At 44.1% G+C, this 18,271-nt stretch overlaps 1 protein-coding gene across 2 annotated transcripts in view; it reads left to right on the forward strand.

Annotated features, from left to right (window-relative positions):
* Positions 1–18,271, forward strand: part of LOC135697175 (tRNA dimethylallyltransferase) — a 408,062-nt gene that overhangs the window by 145,745 nt on the left and 244,046 nt on the right. For both annotated transcript variants that reach the window (XM_065216800.1, XM_065216799.1), the window contains one exon: positions 1,675–2,237. In XM_065216800.1, coding sequence (XP_065072872.1) covers positions 1,675–2,237 — 563 coding nt within the window. The remainder of the gene's footprint in view (positions 1–1,674; positions 2,238–18,271) is intronic.

Consider the following 18,271-nt stretch of genomic DNA (forward strand, 5'->3'; position numbering starts at 1 on the left):
AAGGTAGTCTTAAAAGAAAATCTATTATAGCTCTACAGAGTTATGATGTAGAAATTTGGTGTCTTTAGCAAATGTTCATGAAATCAACTGCTCTGCAACTTTGTCCAAGACATGGAACCATTATCTCGTAACTGGAAAAAGTTAGAATTTGGATGTGTAATACTAGCTTAAAGATTATTCAGGTGTGTATTTCAAAAGATGCGAGTTATAATTTTGAGCAACTTCTCCCAAGACACCCAGTCTCTAAAACGTCGAAAAAGGGTAGAAAATATTTTTGACCGTCTTTATTCATATTCGTGCCACTGTGCGACGCCAGGAAGGCAGCTCCCACACCTGGACCCTACCTATCGACCCATCAACTCATGAACCGGGGACCAACGGCTTTACTTCCCTTCCGAAGGAAGGCGTGATCAGAGATGTTATGCCTCAGAACATCCCGACGGCGCCGACTGGGATTGGACCCAGGCCTGCTGGGGTGAGAGCTAATCACGCTTACCACTACACCACCGGTGCCGCTTTTTTGGAAAGTAATATTACACCATATTTTCGTCACGATTGAAGTGCATCCACTTTGATGTGATATCAAAATTAATTTTTTGCTGTGTTGTTGGTGCCGTCTTCAGAGTAGGTGACAGCATCACGGATCACATTTTCCAATAACACCTTCATCAAACCTCGTAGATCAGACCGGAGATACGTTTGACACCGCCACGGTGAACCAGACGACGGGCGGCGGTTATCACGAAGAACCTTGCGATGACGCTTGGCGCCTCCTTTATGGGGTATTAACACTTATGCTATTTCACTAGCGCTAATGAGCTAGCTGCTAGCAAAAAATCACACTAGCATAATGTAAACAGGGCATCACCGTCTACCAGCATGAGAATTCAGGAACAACTGAAATTCTTGATAGTTGGCTAGTACACAAGCGGTAGCAAATCCACACAGATGTAAACACCCCATTACCAAGACCTTTTCCTCCTTTGCCACGACCTGTTATTGTTGCTTGTTAGGTAGAAGAATGGACTACCTAACCTGCCACCATTTTCCTACTGCTGATATTGCTGCTCCTGCTACATGCTCACCACGCCGTCCGAAGCGTGTTTATATCTTTTCAGGTTGAAGCAGAATGATGTGCAACCAAGTTGTACTCGATTATGGCGACTGGGTTTGGGAAGAACGTTTATTTCATGAAAACAGTGATAACAACATTATCACTTTTTATTTGTACATTGAGCAATCCTTAACATTACCACTTTTCAATTGTTTCTTGTTAGGAATTATCAGTCGAAAGCATTGCTATTGACGCGTAGAAATATTCAATTGGTGATAAAATTATTGAAATTGGTTCAGGGGCAGCTGAGTTATTAATATTCAAAATCTAATAATAATTTAATAATCACCATTGAAATTAAGGGACTACAATTTTTGAAGATGTTCATAAGCTACGTAGATACTTTAGAGGGGAGGGGGTTCGCGAGTGTCTACGGTCCATACAAATTTCCAAATGTTATGGTCTATGCAAGGGCAGGGGATCTTATCCCTCTTAAATTCGTCTACCTAATTCAAGGACAGCCCCTTATCGACGGTTATCGATTAACAACCCTGATGATGCATTGCTAAACAACCTTTTATCGTTTCAAAATGATCCTTAACTAAAAAAAAACTAACTAGATCGACCGCTTGCTGGCAGAGAACCGGATGCCCGTCATAGTAGGCGGAACCAACTACTACATCGAGAGCGTCCTCTGGCAGGTACTGGTCGGAAGTGGCATTCGCCAGGAAAATACTCGCCGACGTCGGCATTCCGGCACCTCACAGGACGAAGCCGAAGAAACGGCAGAAGAAGAAACGTTGTTCGATTCCGGAAAAAGAACCAAATTAGTAACCGAAGATCGTGCTAATCCGGAAGCGAGCCATGGTGCTGGTAGTGGCCGTAGTAGTAGAATGGAAGAAATCGAAAGTACGCGATCGCGACTATCGGTCGACGGCAGTGGCGTCGAGAAGGAAAGTGAATCACCACCGCCGACCGCGAAGAAAGTGCGTGAAGAACAGGAAAGTGAAAACCGTGGTGCAGAAACTGAAAAGGCAGCTGATGATCCGGCGGAAAAGGTATTGCTAATGACAACGGAACAAATGGAGCAACTGGAGTCGACCGTTTTGCATGGTGTGCTGCGGCGAGTTGATCCAGTGACAGCCGATCGGTTGCATCCCAACAATAAGCGGAAGATTGTCAGGTGAGTCGTTTACTTAAATTCTGTTGACTTTTTCGCTGTTATTTGAATGTCAAATAAGCCGGAGTTTGCCGGAGTCGATACGAACATCAATAACACAGGAGGGACAAAATGCGACAACAGCCAGTCGCATTCCGATTCCCCGCTTCATCCTCCCCCTCCTCCCCCGATTGCGTGATTCCATTCCATTAGAATAAATATTGCATTTCGCACATCTCGCAGTCAAGACGCGTCTTGGAAACGATCTTTCTTATGCGCGAGTCTCCGGCAACTAATAATAATAATGCGGAAAACACCAACGATCTCTTTTCCCCCCGCTTCCTCCTTGGCCGTGCTTTGCTGCCAGACTTTCAAGAGCTTATATCCTATTGCATTTAAAATATTTCCCGGGAAACGTCCCGTATTTCCCCATCCTCCGCGGTTGCATGCCAAGAAGTTGAACCTTCGCTTTTATTTTTCTTTTTGTTTCTAGTTCAGTGCTGAGAAATTCCATCTGACAAACCACTTTTGAAATTCATAACATCACCGCCATTGCCGCGTCTCTGTCTACTAGGGTGGAGATGGTGGCATTGTGGTGAAAGTGGGGGGAAGAAACCACCCACACACGCGACGCTGGCGGGAAGAATGGCAAAAGGTGAAAAGGGGCAAGTGGGGTGAAATGCTACTACCTGCCACTTTCCCGGAGAGGGTGGGTGGCCCCGGGCGAGACGAAATGCAGTGCAACGTCGTCGTTGTCGTCGTCGCCGGTGAAATGTGCATGAACGATCGCCCACCTCTGCAATATGTCGGATGCTGCACTAAGTGTGCACTGTGGGAACTTATTCGATCCGTAGCTGGTCAAAATAGTTGCCGTTTGAAATGCTTGATGTTATACACAAATTTTCCCCTTGATCGCATTGGTCTGGTGGCACCGTGCGCGCGTGCCCCCGAGGAGTATAAGAAACGCATAAAAAAGCCATTCACTGCACCATAAAGTCATTCCTTGGGACACAGATCACACGGGACAGGAGCACCGAGAAGAGGAATAGAGTCCCGGACCGACAGTGGACTGGATAAGAGACAGAGACAGAAACACATAGAGAGAGTGAAAGACTGAGTTCACCCGCCCGAGCATTTTCCGAGAGTGGAATGGTTATTTTGCTCCCGTTCGAATTTTCTTCCCGGGTAGACTTTCATGTTCCGGAAAGGTTAATAGCATTTCCCTGTGCGGCGGCGTCCCTTCTTTTCTACTTTTTGGCTGCTGCTGCTGCTGCTGCCAGGGTACATTTTGTCGGACAAGGAAGAATCTCGCTCATCGTTGTCCGCCGCCGCCGTCGCGGTAGTCTTCCTCGTCGTCGACGCTGGCCGTGTCATCGTCTGGTGACTGTGCTAAAAACGAGCTGGACAAGTGTACAATTTTGTACTTTTCTTGTGTCGGAAAATGTACGGGAACGCTTCCCGGTCGATTAACATCGTATTGGAGAAGCAGAGCAAATCCACGCCAACTGACCAATTGATTTTATATTACCCTCACAGTCGACTCAAGCGATATTTTTCACACAAGTCCACCACATTATTGCAATTAAAAAAAAATCGGTTTGCCAGATCCCAATCGTCTGCTGGGAAATCCGCGTCAAATAGCGACTACTTACCTCTCAGAATTCCATGAAACTTTTTATAATTGTTCACTAGGGGCAATGAACCAAGTGTATGCTGGAATTTGGCCATTTTGACTATCACCTAATTTTTCCAAAATGAAGTATTCTATATTTTTCAATAAATCATACCTCAAAACTGACTCATTCAATCGAAATTATGTCTGAGATGAAATTATAGATAATTGATTTTTTGATTATTACAGTCGTTATAGTGAAAATTTCACCAAAAAATGACAAAACAAACTTAAAAACTTAAAAAGTAGATTTTAAATATTTTAAAACTTATATTTATTTGAAAACTTTTCAATCAAAAATCGTAGAATATCAGCTTTTAGTAAGCATTTTGAACCTTTTTTCTTGCACATCATCATTTATTGCTAAGATTTATTGAAAAATATTGAAAACGCTATTTTGAAAAATTAGACGAGAGTCAAAATTGACAAATTTTAGCACAAACTTGGTTCATTGCCCCTGGCTAATAATAATATGAAGTCTAATCTAATCTAATCTAATCTAATCTAACACCAACACAGCCAGTTCATGAAAGCATCCTGGAAAATGATAGATATACCTCCATCCTTTTTCTTGTCTATTTGGTATATGTTGCAGAGATGTGCAAAATATATCAAAACGGCCAGGCCTACTGTGCAGCATTTAAGGGGCAAGATGATTCAGAAAATCGGGCCTGTTTACATCAAAGATTTAAACACGATGCTTCAGAATCCAATAAATGGATGAAACGTGGACATCTCGTACCGGTCGTTCCTTTGTTATAAATGATTGGTCGTTGGGAGCATCTAATCTAAAAAAGTTGAATGATGCTTCATTTTCCTCGAGTGGTGGATACATGAGCACTAGCTCTTGTCTAAGCCCTATAAGGCTTATGGCTATAGTACCATTACTCGCTTTCTGAAAAGAAAAAAAATGGAATAAAAGGCCGTAGGAGAAAGGAAAAGGAGGAAGGAACCCTAGATCTATCTTCGCTTGTGTAAAAACTGAAAAAAAAACGGGTCTCTAATCAATCTACAGGAAAAGTTCGCTTAAACTCACAATGACTCGCGAACTTTTCCTTTTGTGTGCTTCAAAATTTTCCAACGCCTAACACGAACAGGTGAGAGCTAGATTTCAGTAGAGAGCAATAGAAATAAAGTATATAATAAATTTAAAAACATATAAATGAAAATAAAGGGGAGATCTCAGCAAATTTAATTAATTTTGTACTCTTACTGTCCTACTGCACTACTGGCACTTCCAAGACTTTTCCGGATAAGTGGATAAGTCTATTAACGTCTCTTTCAACTTTTCCCCTACAAGAGGAGAATTTAGAGACTACATCTACATGCAAATCTTCCGACGAGGCCTTGTCCAATAAATGATCGAGCTCAGAGAAGAACGTCTCCGACCCATAGCCGCATCGAAATGCGTGTTGCCGTGGGTGGATCCGTCCTTGCCTCTCCAGCTCAGTTAACAGACGACGGTTAACCATCCGCTCGAGTGTTTTTCCCATGCAGCTCAGTAGGGTTATCGGTCGATAACCCTCTGTTAGGGTTTCATCCTTCCCAGGTTTGGGAATAGGAATAACCAACCCTTCTTTCCACTCGTCCGGTATCTGGCCAGAAAGCCAGACTTCGTTCATAGTAGCAAGAAGAGCCAATCGGCCGACAAGGGATAATCTCCTAAGCAAGAGATACCCGATGTCATCAGGGCCCGCAGCCTTACCAAGGCCGCGGCGCAGGACCCAGTTGAGCTCTTCAAGCACGAATACCCTATTGTAGTCTTTAACTAGACTACACTGCCTGTCACGGGAGTAGCGGTACTCCCCCTCAGCCAATGACTTAACACGCAGGAACTCATCACTGTGATTGCTGTTTGCCGACACCTTGGCAAATTGATCAGCAAAGGCCTCACTGATAAGTCCTGGGTCTCTCGTGTAATCGCCATCCAACTTAATAACCCTCTCAACATGTCTGTTCTTACCACCGACAGAGTTTACCTTTCGCCATAGCTCACCAGAGCTAGTGGTTTCCGATATGTCCGCGGTGAAAGTAGACCATGTATCCCGCTTTGCAGCTTTGATTACGCTTCTAGATTTAGATCGATCAAGCTGAAACTCCCTCAATCTATCGGCCCTAGAAGGATCATCAAGCTGCAACCTACGCAGCGCCCTTAGACATTTACGTTTAGCCTTAATCGCTGTATGAACTTCTGTCCCCCACCAAGGGGCAGTTTTCATACCTCCTCTCCCTCCAGCCTTTGGGATGTGACGATGAGCGGCCTTACTCAAGATTTGGGTCCAGTCACCTGGTCTCAATATCCTGTCATCACCAGGCAGTTGGCGACAGACTTCTTTGCCAAAGCTATCCCAATCTGCCTTCTCAAGGTTCCATCTAAGTCTTGTCACAGTAGACGGGAGGTCTACAGCCTGTGACAATGAAATAGGGAAATGATCACTTCCGTGTAAGTCATCGTCAACCTGCCAGATAAACTGGCTGACTACATCCCAAGAGGCTATGGCCAGATCAATCACGGACTCTACCCCGGTGGTGGGATCGAACCGAGTCGGTCTGCCATCGTTCAGCACTGAACAACCCAACGTGTCCAGTAGCTGATACAACCTCTCACCACGAACGTCAGTCTTATGTGATCCCCAGGAGGAGTGATGCGCATTCAGATCGCCCACTATCACATAAGGGACAGGCAGCTGCGAGATGAGATCTTGCAGTTTGCCGATGACGTTCACTTCCTTGCCAGCCCTATTCCTCGGAGCCATGTATAAGCTAACAACAGTCAGCTTATACGGAAACTGAATGGTGACCGCGGTGGCCTCCAGTTCAGTATCCAACTGTTCTACCTTATGTGGTATATCTTCTGTAATAGTCAATCCAGTGCCGTGGATGTAGGCATTAATGTGAGGCTTAATATACCACTTATATTCCAACAAATTCGCCTCCTGCGTAATCTCCAACGAACTATTTACTACAATTGAAGCGGTTTGGGTTAAGGTCAGCCTCACTTCGCGGGACATCCTCATTGGAGCGGTGTATATTCCCCCTGAACGTCGACATGACTGCACCACAATGCAGCTTCATCTGGATGCTACAGAATTTGCATCGTCCATGGCTGATATAACGGATGTGCTTCTTCTGCTTGGTGATTTTAATCAGCCTGGGCTTAGCTGGTCACCCTCAGGCCAGGGTTATGCGTTTCCAGATCCGATTGCATCTTCAACTACTCCTGCCAGCCGCTTGCTTGTTGACGGCACGGCTTTTCATGGACTGAGCCAGATAAACCTTGTTCCCAATTTCCAGTCTCGTTTTCTTGACTTGGTTTTTGTTAGCGAAAGTGCACTTCTGGACTGTGTCGTCGTTGAAGCGCCTGATGTCATCGTTCCTCTTGACAATTTCCACCCTGCTTTGGATATATCTATCGCGAACGGATCTCAAATTCGTTTTGATGAAACCATGACTGCCACTCGGCTCAATTTCCGGAAGACCGATTTCCGTTTGCTGAGACGTTCCTTGTCCCGGATCAACTGGAATGTGTTGAATGACCTTGATATCGATACAGCAGCCGCTCGATATAATAGCCTTTTGCGCGACTGTGTTTGTGCTTCAGTACCGAAGTGCCAACCTCCAAGAAAACCGCCTTGGTCTAACGCTACTCTCCGCAACCTGAAACGAGTGCGATCTAGAGCTCTCCGTGCTCTCACTCATCGACGATGTACCCTTACCAAGCGAAATTTTTCAATTGCCAGCAATGATTATCGCCACTACAACAAGCTTCTTTACAAGAGGTATGTAATTCGTACTCAACATAATCTGCAATGCCACCCCAAGGGATTCTGGTCGTTTGTGAATACGAAGAGGAAGGAAACTGGACTGCCGTCAAAAATGTTTCTCGGCAATGACGTAGCATTGACAACTGAGGACAAATGCAGCCTATTTGCTAGGCACTTCTTAAGCGTCTTCTCGAATGACTCCCCATCGCAAGCAGAAATTGAGCGAGCCGTCCGTGATGTGCCAACCGACGTCGTAAACATGGATGTTTTTGTCGTAGATGTACAAATGGTTCTCTCTGTGATGAGTAAAACCAAATCATCATTTTCACCAGGTCCGAGTGTTATTCCATCTGCAGTCCTAAAAAAATGCTCCGATATCTTAGCTGCTCCGTTGTCCTTGCTCTTCAACCTGTCACTTCGTCAACAGAAATTTCCCGCACTATGGAAACGGTCTACTATGTTCCCTGTTTTCAAGAAAGGAGACAAACGCAATGTGGAAAACTACCGTGGGATTACCTCGCTTGGGGTTGAATCTAAGGTGTTTGAGTCGCTGATAAATGAGAGATTGTTTGCTTCCTGCAAGCATTACATAAGTACATGTCAACATGGTTTCTTTCCTGGCCGCTCCGTGGAAACTAATCTCGTCAGCTTTACGTCGTTCTGTATGGAAAATGTATGCAAGAAACTTCAAGTGGATGCCATCTACACTGATCTTAAAGCTGCGTTTGATAGAGTTGTGCACGACGTTCTGCTAGCAAAGCTTGAAAAAATTGGATGTTCTGTTTCCTTCTGCAGCTGGCTTAGATCGTACCTCGTGCAACGTGAAGTTACTGTACGCATTGGAAACTACTCATCGGACTGTTTCTCAAACAGATCAGGAGTTCCACAGGGTAGCACTTTGGGACCAATGCTCTTCTCTTTATTTGTGAACGATGTAACGTTTATTCTACTACGAGGAGGTAAATTGTTTTTTGCCGATGACTTGAAGATTTATCTAGTCGTTCGAGGCTATGCCGACTGTTTAGAACTACAAAACCTTCTTAAAATCTTTAATGATTGGTGTGAACGTAATTTTATGGTCCTGTGCGTCTCAAAGTGCTGCGTTATTAGTTTCCGTCGAACTAGGACTGCTATTTTGTTTGATTATAACGTTGCTGGAACTGCAGTTCAACGTGTCGATCACGTTAAAGACCTCGGTGTCATGTTGGATGAAAAGCTCACATACACTCGCCACTTCTCAACCACGATCGACAAAGCTAATCGACAGCTTGGATTCATGTTCAAGATATCTAAGGAATTTCGTGATCCTCTGTGTTTTAAAGCCCTTTACTGTTCATTGGTACGCTCACTACTGGAATTCGCGAGTGTAGTCTGGAATCCCTACCAAGCTGTATGGAGTGGACGATTCGAAGCTGTTCAACGCAAATTCGTCAGAAACGCACTGCGCTATCTTCCATGGAGTGACCCGCTGAATTTACCACCGTATGCTGACCGCTGTCGTTTACTGGGTTTGGATACTCTTGCTAAGCGACGAAACATATCGCAGGTCGTCTTCGTTGCTAAAGTTTTACTCGCAGAATATGATGTTCCTGAGTTACTGGCCAAAATTAATCTGTATGCTCCTGCCCGAACACTCCGTCCGAGAACCTTGCTACATGAAGTAGTACATGCAACCAACTATGCTGCAAACAGTTCCTTTGTCGCCATGATTCATCAATTCAACGAAGCCTCTGACCTATTTGACTTTGACATCAATGCCTCGATGTTTCGTCATCGTTTGCTGTTGACCAATTTTTAATTTTTAATGAGTGACTACATTTAGATTTAAGTGTTTCATTGAGACTATCAAGTCAGATGGACTATAATAATAATAAATAAATAAATATCTACCACCGAGATAGTTTGGAGGTAGATCTGCTACCTTGGCCATCGTTTCTCCTTTTTTACGGCTTTTCTTACCACGAGTGTCCTCGAGGCCGGCGGTCTGCTTCCGTTTCCTATGGGTCACGGGAGCAGTAACCTCGCTCTCATCAGAGTCGAGGTTAACGCCAACTCTTTCGAGTTGTCCAACAAGGGAAGCACATTCCATCTCAGAGCGAGTCTTTGACTCCTTGAGCAGTTTGATTTTCTCGGTTGGTGTTTCGGCATCAGGCAAGGGGTCGGTGCCAACCTCTTGGGTTTGCACTTTGACCTCCCTACCAGTAGCCTTTCCGCTCTTGGTAGCAACTTGCGTAAGACCGGCAGGTGGACTAGCACCAACCCCAGTACTCTTGTACTGAGTAGTGCCCTTTTTGTCGGCCTTCGCACCCTTTGCAGATGGAGCTCCGTCTGTTCCCTTACCCTGAGGGTTCGACTTCGCAGCTCCCTGCTTGGCCTTCTTCTTCTTCTTACCTTTGGAAGGCAAAAAAGGCACTTGCTGACCCTTACCAGAGTCAACAGGTGCCGTCCTTGCAGCAACCGCTGCATAAGACTTCCCGCTTCGCTCGTCGCTATAAACCTTCTTGGCATCCCCAAAGGAGACACCAAGGTTGGTTTTGATCCTAAGAATATCAGCTTCCTTCACGTAGGTAGGGCACCTACGGTTAGTCGGCTGATAATTGCCTCGACAATTGGAGCAGAAGGCCTTTGCTCCACATTTCTCGGCAACCGGATGGACCTCTGAACAGACCTTGCACCTGGTCTTGTTCTTGCAACCCGCACGACCATGCCCATACCCATAGCAGTTGTAACACTGCAAGGGCAAGGCGTAGTACGCTCGGGTCCTAACGCTGAGGAGACCAAACTTAACCGTTTCCGGAAAGCTGGTCCCCTCGAAAGTTAACACTACGGATGAGGTGTTAACCTTCCCCTCGCCACTACCCTTGCAGATTCTGTGGACATCTACTACACCTTGTGTAGCAAAATGCTCCTTCAGAGTCTGCTCCGATTCGTTGATGATATCAATACTTGATACCACACAACGAACTTTATTCAAAGTAGGGTGTGCACCCACCAGAACTTTGAATCCTCCGCTAAGTTCAGTGATCTGCTTCAGCTTTTCAGCATCAGCAGGATCACTAACCTCTAGCACGTAACGCGAACCACCCCGATCCGTGTGGGCCTCAACAGTATGCCCAGTAGAACGCTGAACCGCTGAAGCCACGTCGAGATGGTTCCACGCTATTTTACCGCCTCCTTCGACTGCCTCCATGAGGAGAACAATCGTCCCGTTGCGTTTATTTTTCGCCAGGGTCCGTCGACCCTCACAATAGCTGATTCTGTTTTGCATAATCAACTATTTCGTACGGGAGAGACCCTCTCGGGTCGAAGCCGCCTATCACACTGAACGGAAACACTTAACAAACTTTAGCCACACGAAATCCACTATTTACAATTGTACAAAGTCCGGTAGACAACTGACTGCCGCCAGAAAGGCTGAGCACGGTAATCGGATGGGCCTAAGACATGACTAGGTCCCATCCTGCACACACTCAAAACCTTCGGACTCCCCCGTTCTTGTTCGCGTTTCTGGCTACAACGCATCATAGCCAGCAACCCCACCGAGCATCGCGTGGAGGTAAGAATCGGAGTTCAGATGCACAGATATCGCAAGTCGCCGATCGTCTAGTAGAGCCCGACAACCGTTGACGAGCGTTCTTATGCACTGCTTTACCCGGCCAAGACTTTTCCGGGGTAGATCAAAAATTCTTCAGGCAAATCATGACCACAAAAATGGAATTTTAAGGTACAAAACATCAAACGTCTGAAACCAGAAAAAAAAAAACACTAGGACGACTCTCTTGCCGAATGAACCAATTGGCAAATCTATGTTGAAACTTGGTCATACTCACTCGTTCCCAACCTTTGACAATAGCACACTCAACATTTGATTTCTCATCAAAATACAGCGCGAAAGCTCTTCGAAATGATTTCTAAGACAAAGTTGTAGAAACCGAAACAGGTGAATATATAAACAGGAACGATCTCACCAAATGAACGATAGTTTGCCCGTGAAGCAAAAACATGGAAGACTGTTGCATATCTTAGTTCTACCTAGCTCAACACTTCAAACCATTCCATCGGATCTTCAAAGAAACTCTTGCACAATCCGCCTCCAATCCAATCAGAATCATTTGGCCAACTTGCCAATCGCCTAACACTTCTGACGAAAAGGATGCTGATAAAAAAAAACTTTGAAATGCATTTTACCCGATCACTTGCACTTGCGTTGCACTAAAGTTCTTTTCTAGAACTATGTTATCGAGTGGCACATTGTTTCGGGCCAAAACGCGATGAAAAAAATCAATGGCAGAAAAAAATATGCCTAAAATTTTCGAACCCATGATTTTCTGCTCAGTAAGCAAAATTGGTCGCCACAAGGCCAACAAGCTCCTTAAATCACAATCAAGTTCTCGTTCAACTTGCTGTCACTAGATTTCGATCCCAGCGGTGATCTTACCGACGTCGACAACTACTGCTCTTGAGAAGGATTTTATATGTAGACACTCACGTCTCTTTTGAAATTCTTAGTCAGATTGCGTTCAGGAATAATGCAAGGAAGTTAACATTATTTCCAATCTAAACAAGAATACCAAAAGCATGACTGTGACTATTCCCGGCCACGCCTATATTTACAGTAACTAGGCCACCGTTCGAAATGTTCTTGCGATAATGTCCATGTCGTCTGCAAAGCACACAAATTGCCGGATTTCGTGAATATCGTACCCCGGCTCGTCGTATTACACCTTCTAGAGCGATGTTGAAGAGTAGGCATGAGAGTCCGTCACCTTGTCGCAGTCCCCGGCGAGATTCAAATGAACTGGATAGTTCACCCGAAACCCTTACGCATTTTTGCACACCGTCCATCGTTGCTTTGATCAGTCTGATAATCTTCCCAGGAAAGCCGTTCTCGTCCATGATTTTCCATAGTTCTGTGCGGTCGATACTGTCGTATGCCGCCTTTAAGTCGATGAACAAATGATGTGTTGGGACCTGGTATTCACGGCATTTCTGGAGGATTTGCCGTACGGTCCGGCACAGTCCGGCCGTCGATGAAGCCTGCTTGATAACTTCCCATGAACTCGTTCATTTTAGGTGATAGACGACGGACGATGATCTGGGATAGCACTTTGTAGGCGGCATTCAAAATGGTGATCGCTCTGAAGTTCTCACATTCCAAATGGTCGCCCTCCTTCCACTCCTCCGGTAGCTGGTCTGTTTCCCAGATCCTGACTATCATCCGGTGCAGGCAGGTGGCCAACTTTTCTGGGCCCATTTTGATGAGTTCGGCTGCGATACCATCCTTACCAGCTGCTTTGTTGTTTTTGAGCTGCTGAATGGCATCCTTAACTTCCCTCAGCGTGGGAGTTGGGTCAGTTCCGTTCTCTGCTGCACTGAAGTAGTCGTATCCTCCATTGCGCTGGTCTCCCGTGCCTACGTTCTCCTCGCCATTCAGGTGCACATCGAAGTGCTGCTTCCACCTTTCAATCAACTCACGTCCGTCCTTCAAGAGGCTCCCGTCCTTATCCTTTCACATTGAGCTTCTGGTAGAATTTCCGTGTTTCTTGGGAACGGCACAGCAGTTCCATTTCCTCGCACTCCGCTTCTTCCAGGCGGCGTTTTTTCTCCCGAAAGATGCGGGTCTGCTGTTTCCGCTTCTGTTTATACCGTTCCACGTTCTGTCGGGTTCCATGCTGCAGCATTACCGCCCGCGCTGCGTTCTTCTCCTCCAAAATCGCTCTGCACTCCTCGTCGAACCATTCATTCCGTCGACTTCTTTCCACGTACCCGATGGTGCTCTCGGCTGCGTCGGTGATGGTTGCTTTTACTGTACTCCAGCAGTCCTCTAGAGGGGGCACATCGAGCTCGCCCTCCTCTGGCAACGCTGCCTCGAGATTCTGCGTGTATGCTAAGGCGACATCCGGTTGCTTCAGTCGCTCTAGGTTGTACCGTGGCGGGCATCGGTACCATGCATTGTTGATGACGGAAAGTTTTGGGCGCAGAACCGATTTTGGTGGAACCACTTTTATTTTGTTTGTTCGGTTCTCTTATAGGACGCTAATGAATTTGAATCTCGACAAACATTGCAGCACATTGACAGGTCTACACTCTGAAAAATCTACACGCCCGATTTACGTGAAAACAAAGGTGGTTTTCGTCCACCCTATTTTTCACGTAACTTTTACCGGAATTACACATAGCTGATCAAAATCCAGCTTCGATTATCTACGTGATTAGTCAGGTCAATAAGACCTGATTTTCACAGACTGCTTACGTGAAATCGGGGTGAAAACTACTGGAAAACTGGTAACTTTTACGTAACATTCCGTTTTGTTTAAAATGCTTTTCACGTAATTTGTACGTGAATTTTGAATGATAATATTGGAACGTATATATAAAAGCAGTCAATATTATGCAATTTTATCGGGCAGATATAAAATCCACGTGTAACTGTATAACGGTCGTCAAATAATTGCAACACAGAAACCACCATCAAGATAGCGCTATAACATGTTATAACTCTGTAGTCTGAACGTACTATTATATCTACTCATAAAATTAACGTGTATGAGTTTTTTTTATTTCTGACAAAATTGTAACAACTGTTTGCAGCGAGGTTTGCAGACTCAAAATGCTGAAGCCACCGTCTGAAATTATAAAACTAGAAAAATGCGACGTATAATCATAAATCAATTAATGTAAAAGAATCAAATTACCGTTCAATATTTGCAGGAAGCTGCTGGAAAATTTTGAATCTTTGAAGTGTTCTTCCACCACGCTCCGTGACGCCATATTGATTTTGTTTGCGTACCTGAAAATCACGTAAATCCCGTTTTCCGGAAATATCGAAGTCCCAAACACACAAACACAAGTACACGAAATCTGTTTACGTGAATATGCGGTCGATTTCACGAACATTTTTAGTGGACCTGACATACAATGCAGATCAAAGTTACTAACATCACGTAACATTTGAGATTTTCTGATCAGGTACGTGATATTTCACGTAAATCGGACGTGAAGATTTTTTAGAGTGTATAACTATCACCGTCTATAACAGTGACAGCTCGTTCGTGTGGTGGATTTGAAAACGCGTGAATTTCTAATGCGTGTTGCAAAATGCATCGCATTAAAATTCGATTAATGATGTAAAACACGATGTAAATTTAAAATTTCCCTTGATTACAAACGTCTGTAAATATCTGTGAAAAATCTAAAAAGTCTGTAAATGTCTGTAACGGAAAAAATGTCTATGAAAACAATAAAAGTCTGTAAATTCACAGACATGTCTTTAATTCTGGCATCTCTGATCAGGGGTTATAATTTTATTTATTCCAGGGTAAACAAAAAATCACAGTTCGAGCAACAAAATCTCTAAATGTTGAAAGTCATAAAAGAAAGTTCGAGAATTGCCAAACATTTCTTTAAGTCTGAGTTGCCAAAATGACAAACTTGCTTCAATATAATGTTTGACTAAACATCCATTCGGCCAATCGTCCATATGTCCAACGTTATGGCCCCTATCTGTTGTATGGGAGCTGATAAAGTTGATAAGTCAAGGATGATTTTTCAAAAGGACGTATCTGCTTTTGTAAACAAACGTCACTTTGTTGAAACTCTTAGCACTCCCACGCAAAATAACACCACTAACACTTGATGGGGAAAAATTACCCTTTCTGATGGTGGTGTTAATTTTCGTAGGCTATTTCCGTAGCTAAGAGCTTCAACAAATTGACGTTTAAAACTTTGGTTACAAAAGCAAATACATTTTTTTTTGAAAAATCGCCCTTGAAGTAATGATTTGGCACATACATTAAATTAGTAATAAATTAATTTCGGACCCTGTAAAATTGGGATCCGCATAGAACCAGAAAACAAATTTCAAAAATTCGATTCCTATGATGCTATCAACGGGCTGACGTATTGTTTTACCATCCACACCTCTCACGCCAAAGTCACGAGTTCAAATCTCATCGCCAGGAGAGTCACGAATGGCTCAAGAGTGACCCAAGTGACTATGTAACTAATAAAAATAAATAAAATATTTCTACCAAAGGCCCCCACTCCGACTTCCGACTTCCTCCGACGCTAAGGTCGTGGGAAAATGCGATAAAAATTCTCTCATTCTCATGAGCCTACCTACAAGTGTGGCGCGGGAAGTACTTTCGCTGTTTTTTTTCTGACTTGGCACCAATTTTTGTTATTTTTTTCTCTGGTTGTTCTCGCTCTAGACGCAAGATGCGTCTTATTTGCGTTTAATTTATACACTTCATGTGTTTTATTTTCGGATGGCTTCCGATTTTTTCTCTCTTGTCGCTGACCCGCAAGCCGTCATCGTCTGTTTCCATTAAGACATTTACTTTTTGTGTTACTGAATGCAAATTCCTCGACGTATCTTTTTGCTTTCATTCAAGGTTCATACAGTTGGTGACAATTTAGGCTAAGAAATGTCGTAGGACTGCAAACCGTTTTTATCATCATATTTGGCATGAGACATAGTTGGCGGTTTCCGTTCTCAGAATAGTGTCCGCAATATTGGCATTATGTTCAGTTGCTATGTGGTTTCCATGGTGACGCGAGTTTGTCGGTATCTGCGATTTACGTTTGTAATGTGTCGTACACATGTATGGAAAAGAGTCGGTTCGGTACAGAGCGGAGATAATGAGCTTGCATAAGCTTCAAATATATTGTCGTCAATTGTTTCCAAGTTGATTTTAGCGGTACGCTGGATGCTGGGAAATTTACACTGTAAATAGTGACTTTTTAATGATTTTTTTTTTGGACTATTATCGCGCGTTACTTGCCAATATTGGCGTCACTTCGACGGATTGTCAGAGGTCAATATTTGCAGAAGGAAGTTGGTTCACAGTTTGCCATGCCTGTTTACCGGGAAATTGATGTGCGTGGGATTGTCAACCAATTCAAGGACTGATTTTGAAACTGTCATTTGTATCAGGCGCCTACTCGGATCGTGATCGTATCGTTTAGAAATGGAGAAAAACTAAGTACTCTGCTCCGTTTTTGAGGCATTAGATCTACTCTGTAGGGAAGATGGAGGGAGGCAACTAAGTGTCCGATAATCTCCGCAGAGCACTTGAAATTGTTTGCCAGATCAATTAACGATTCCGAGACCGTGTGTACGTTACCGAGCAGTCAAATTGCGCCGTCGTGCTCGGGAAGCACCTGTTCGAACGAGTTTGGGCTATCAATCTACAATCCCGTGCGCGGTCTCTAATCCACAGCTCTGATAGCATACGTTTTTACTAGTATTATTATTTGTTCAAGTATGACAACGTGCCATTATGATCATCATCGGGATTGAACTGGAATTCAGTCGCCGTATTAAAGTCGGATCAACGACCTGTCGATGGCGTTCGAAGTGTCCTTGGACTGATAGTTTGATGGTTCTTGCGTCGTTCGAATAAAAATGCTAATCAAAATCCATTATCAGTCCGCTACCATCGGAATAGTTTTCGAATTCAAACTTCATACACACATATATACTCTACATTAGAAGAACAGTAATCAAGCAAACAAAAAAAATGAAGAAACGGATTACACTTAACTTGCAGACGACGGACAATGATTCAAATTAGGAAGCCGTTGATCGTCACATTTAAATCGAATGAGCGCCATTTTCCTTCTAATACAAAATGTGAAGTGAATTTCGGTACGTGATTCCGTCCAATGGATTTAAACCCTACGAGGTCCATAAACACAAAAACTAGATTGAGAAACTGGTGCGTACGTATTTAGAAATTCTAATTTTTCTACGCACCGTCGTCGTTTTCGTCGTAGCCTTGCTGCCGTCCCTTGACGACCCATCATCGAGTCGAACTTGAAACTAGCGATGTCCGATTTTCATTTGTTCAAAGTACAAGTTTAATTAAAGCAAGTTTAATGGATTATGAACGATTATTATTCAGTCGATTTTTCATTTAGAAATTAATAAATATAATGGGATGAGATTTGCATGCACCGCAAAGCTCCAATTGACTTTTACTGAAAAAGAAAAGGAAAACAAAAATACAGCTTGAGAGGCTATTCTATTGGTGCGTCGTTCTGTTTTACAAAAAAATAAAACAAATTTTTTTATCCTAATAATTTCCAAAGAAAAGTCGTCATCGTTACTGACCTTACCAATCAGACTAAGGCCTTGCTGTCCTCTGCTGTCTGAAGAAGTCGCCTCCACTCTACTCGAACCATCGCCACACTTCGCTAGCCTCGTAATTTGCAAAGGGTCTGCAGGTCGCCTTCTACTTGGTCGATCCACCTTGCCCACTGCGCGTCTGTTCTTCTTGTTCCTGAAGGGTCGCTTTCGTGCGGCATTCTTTCGACGCCCAGTAGTAGTCGCCCAATTTTTGCAATGTTGACGATGGATGGTTCTCCCAGCAGCTGGTGCAATTCGTGGCTCATTCGCCTCCTCCACGTTCCGTCATCCATCTGCACTCCACCGTAGATGGTACGGAATACCAAGGGCACGTTAGTCCTCCACGAGCATAGTCCAGGTCTCGTGGCCGTAGAGGACCACTAGTCTATTCAGCGTCTTGTAGATATGTAGTCAACTTCGTACAGCGGCGAATTTTGTTCGACTGGAGCGTCCTCCGGAGTCCAAAGTAGGCACGATTCCCTGCCATAATGCG

This window comes from Ochlerotatus camptorhynchus, unplaced genomic scaffold (assembly GCF_037179485.1).
Source record: "Ochlerotatus camptorhynchus isolate MF236.1 unplaced genomic scaffold, CSIRO-AGI_Acam_v1.1 ptg000067l, whole genome shotgun sequence".
Taxonomy (NCBI): Eukaryota; Metazoa; Arthropoda; class Insecta; order Diptera; family Culicidae; genus Ochlerotatus; species Ochlerotatus camptorhynchus.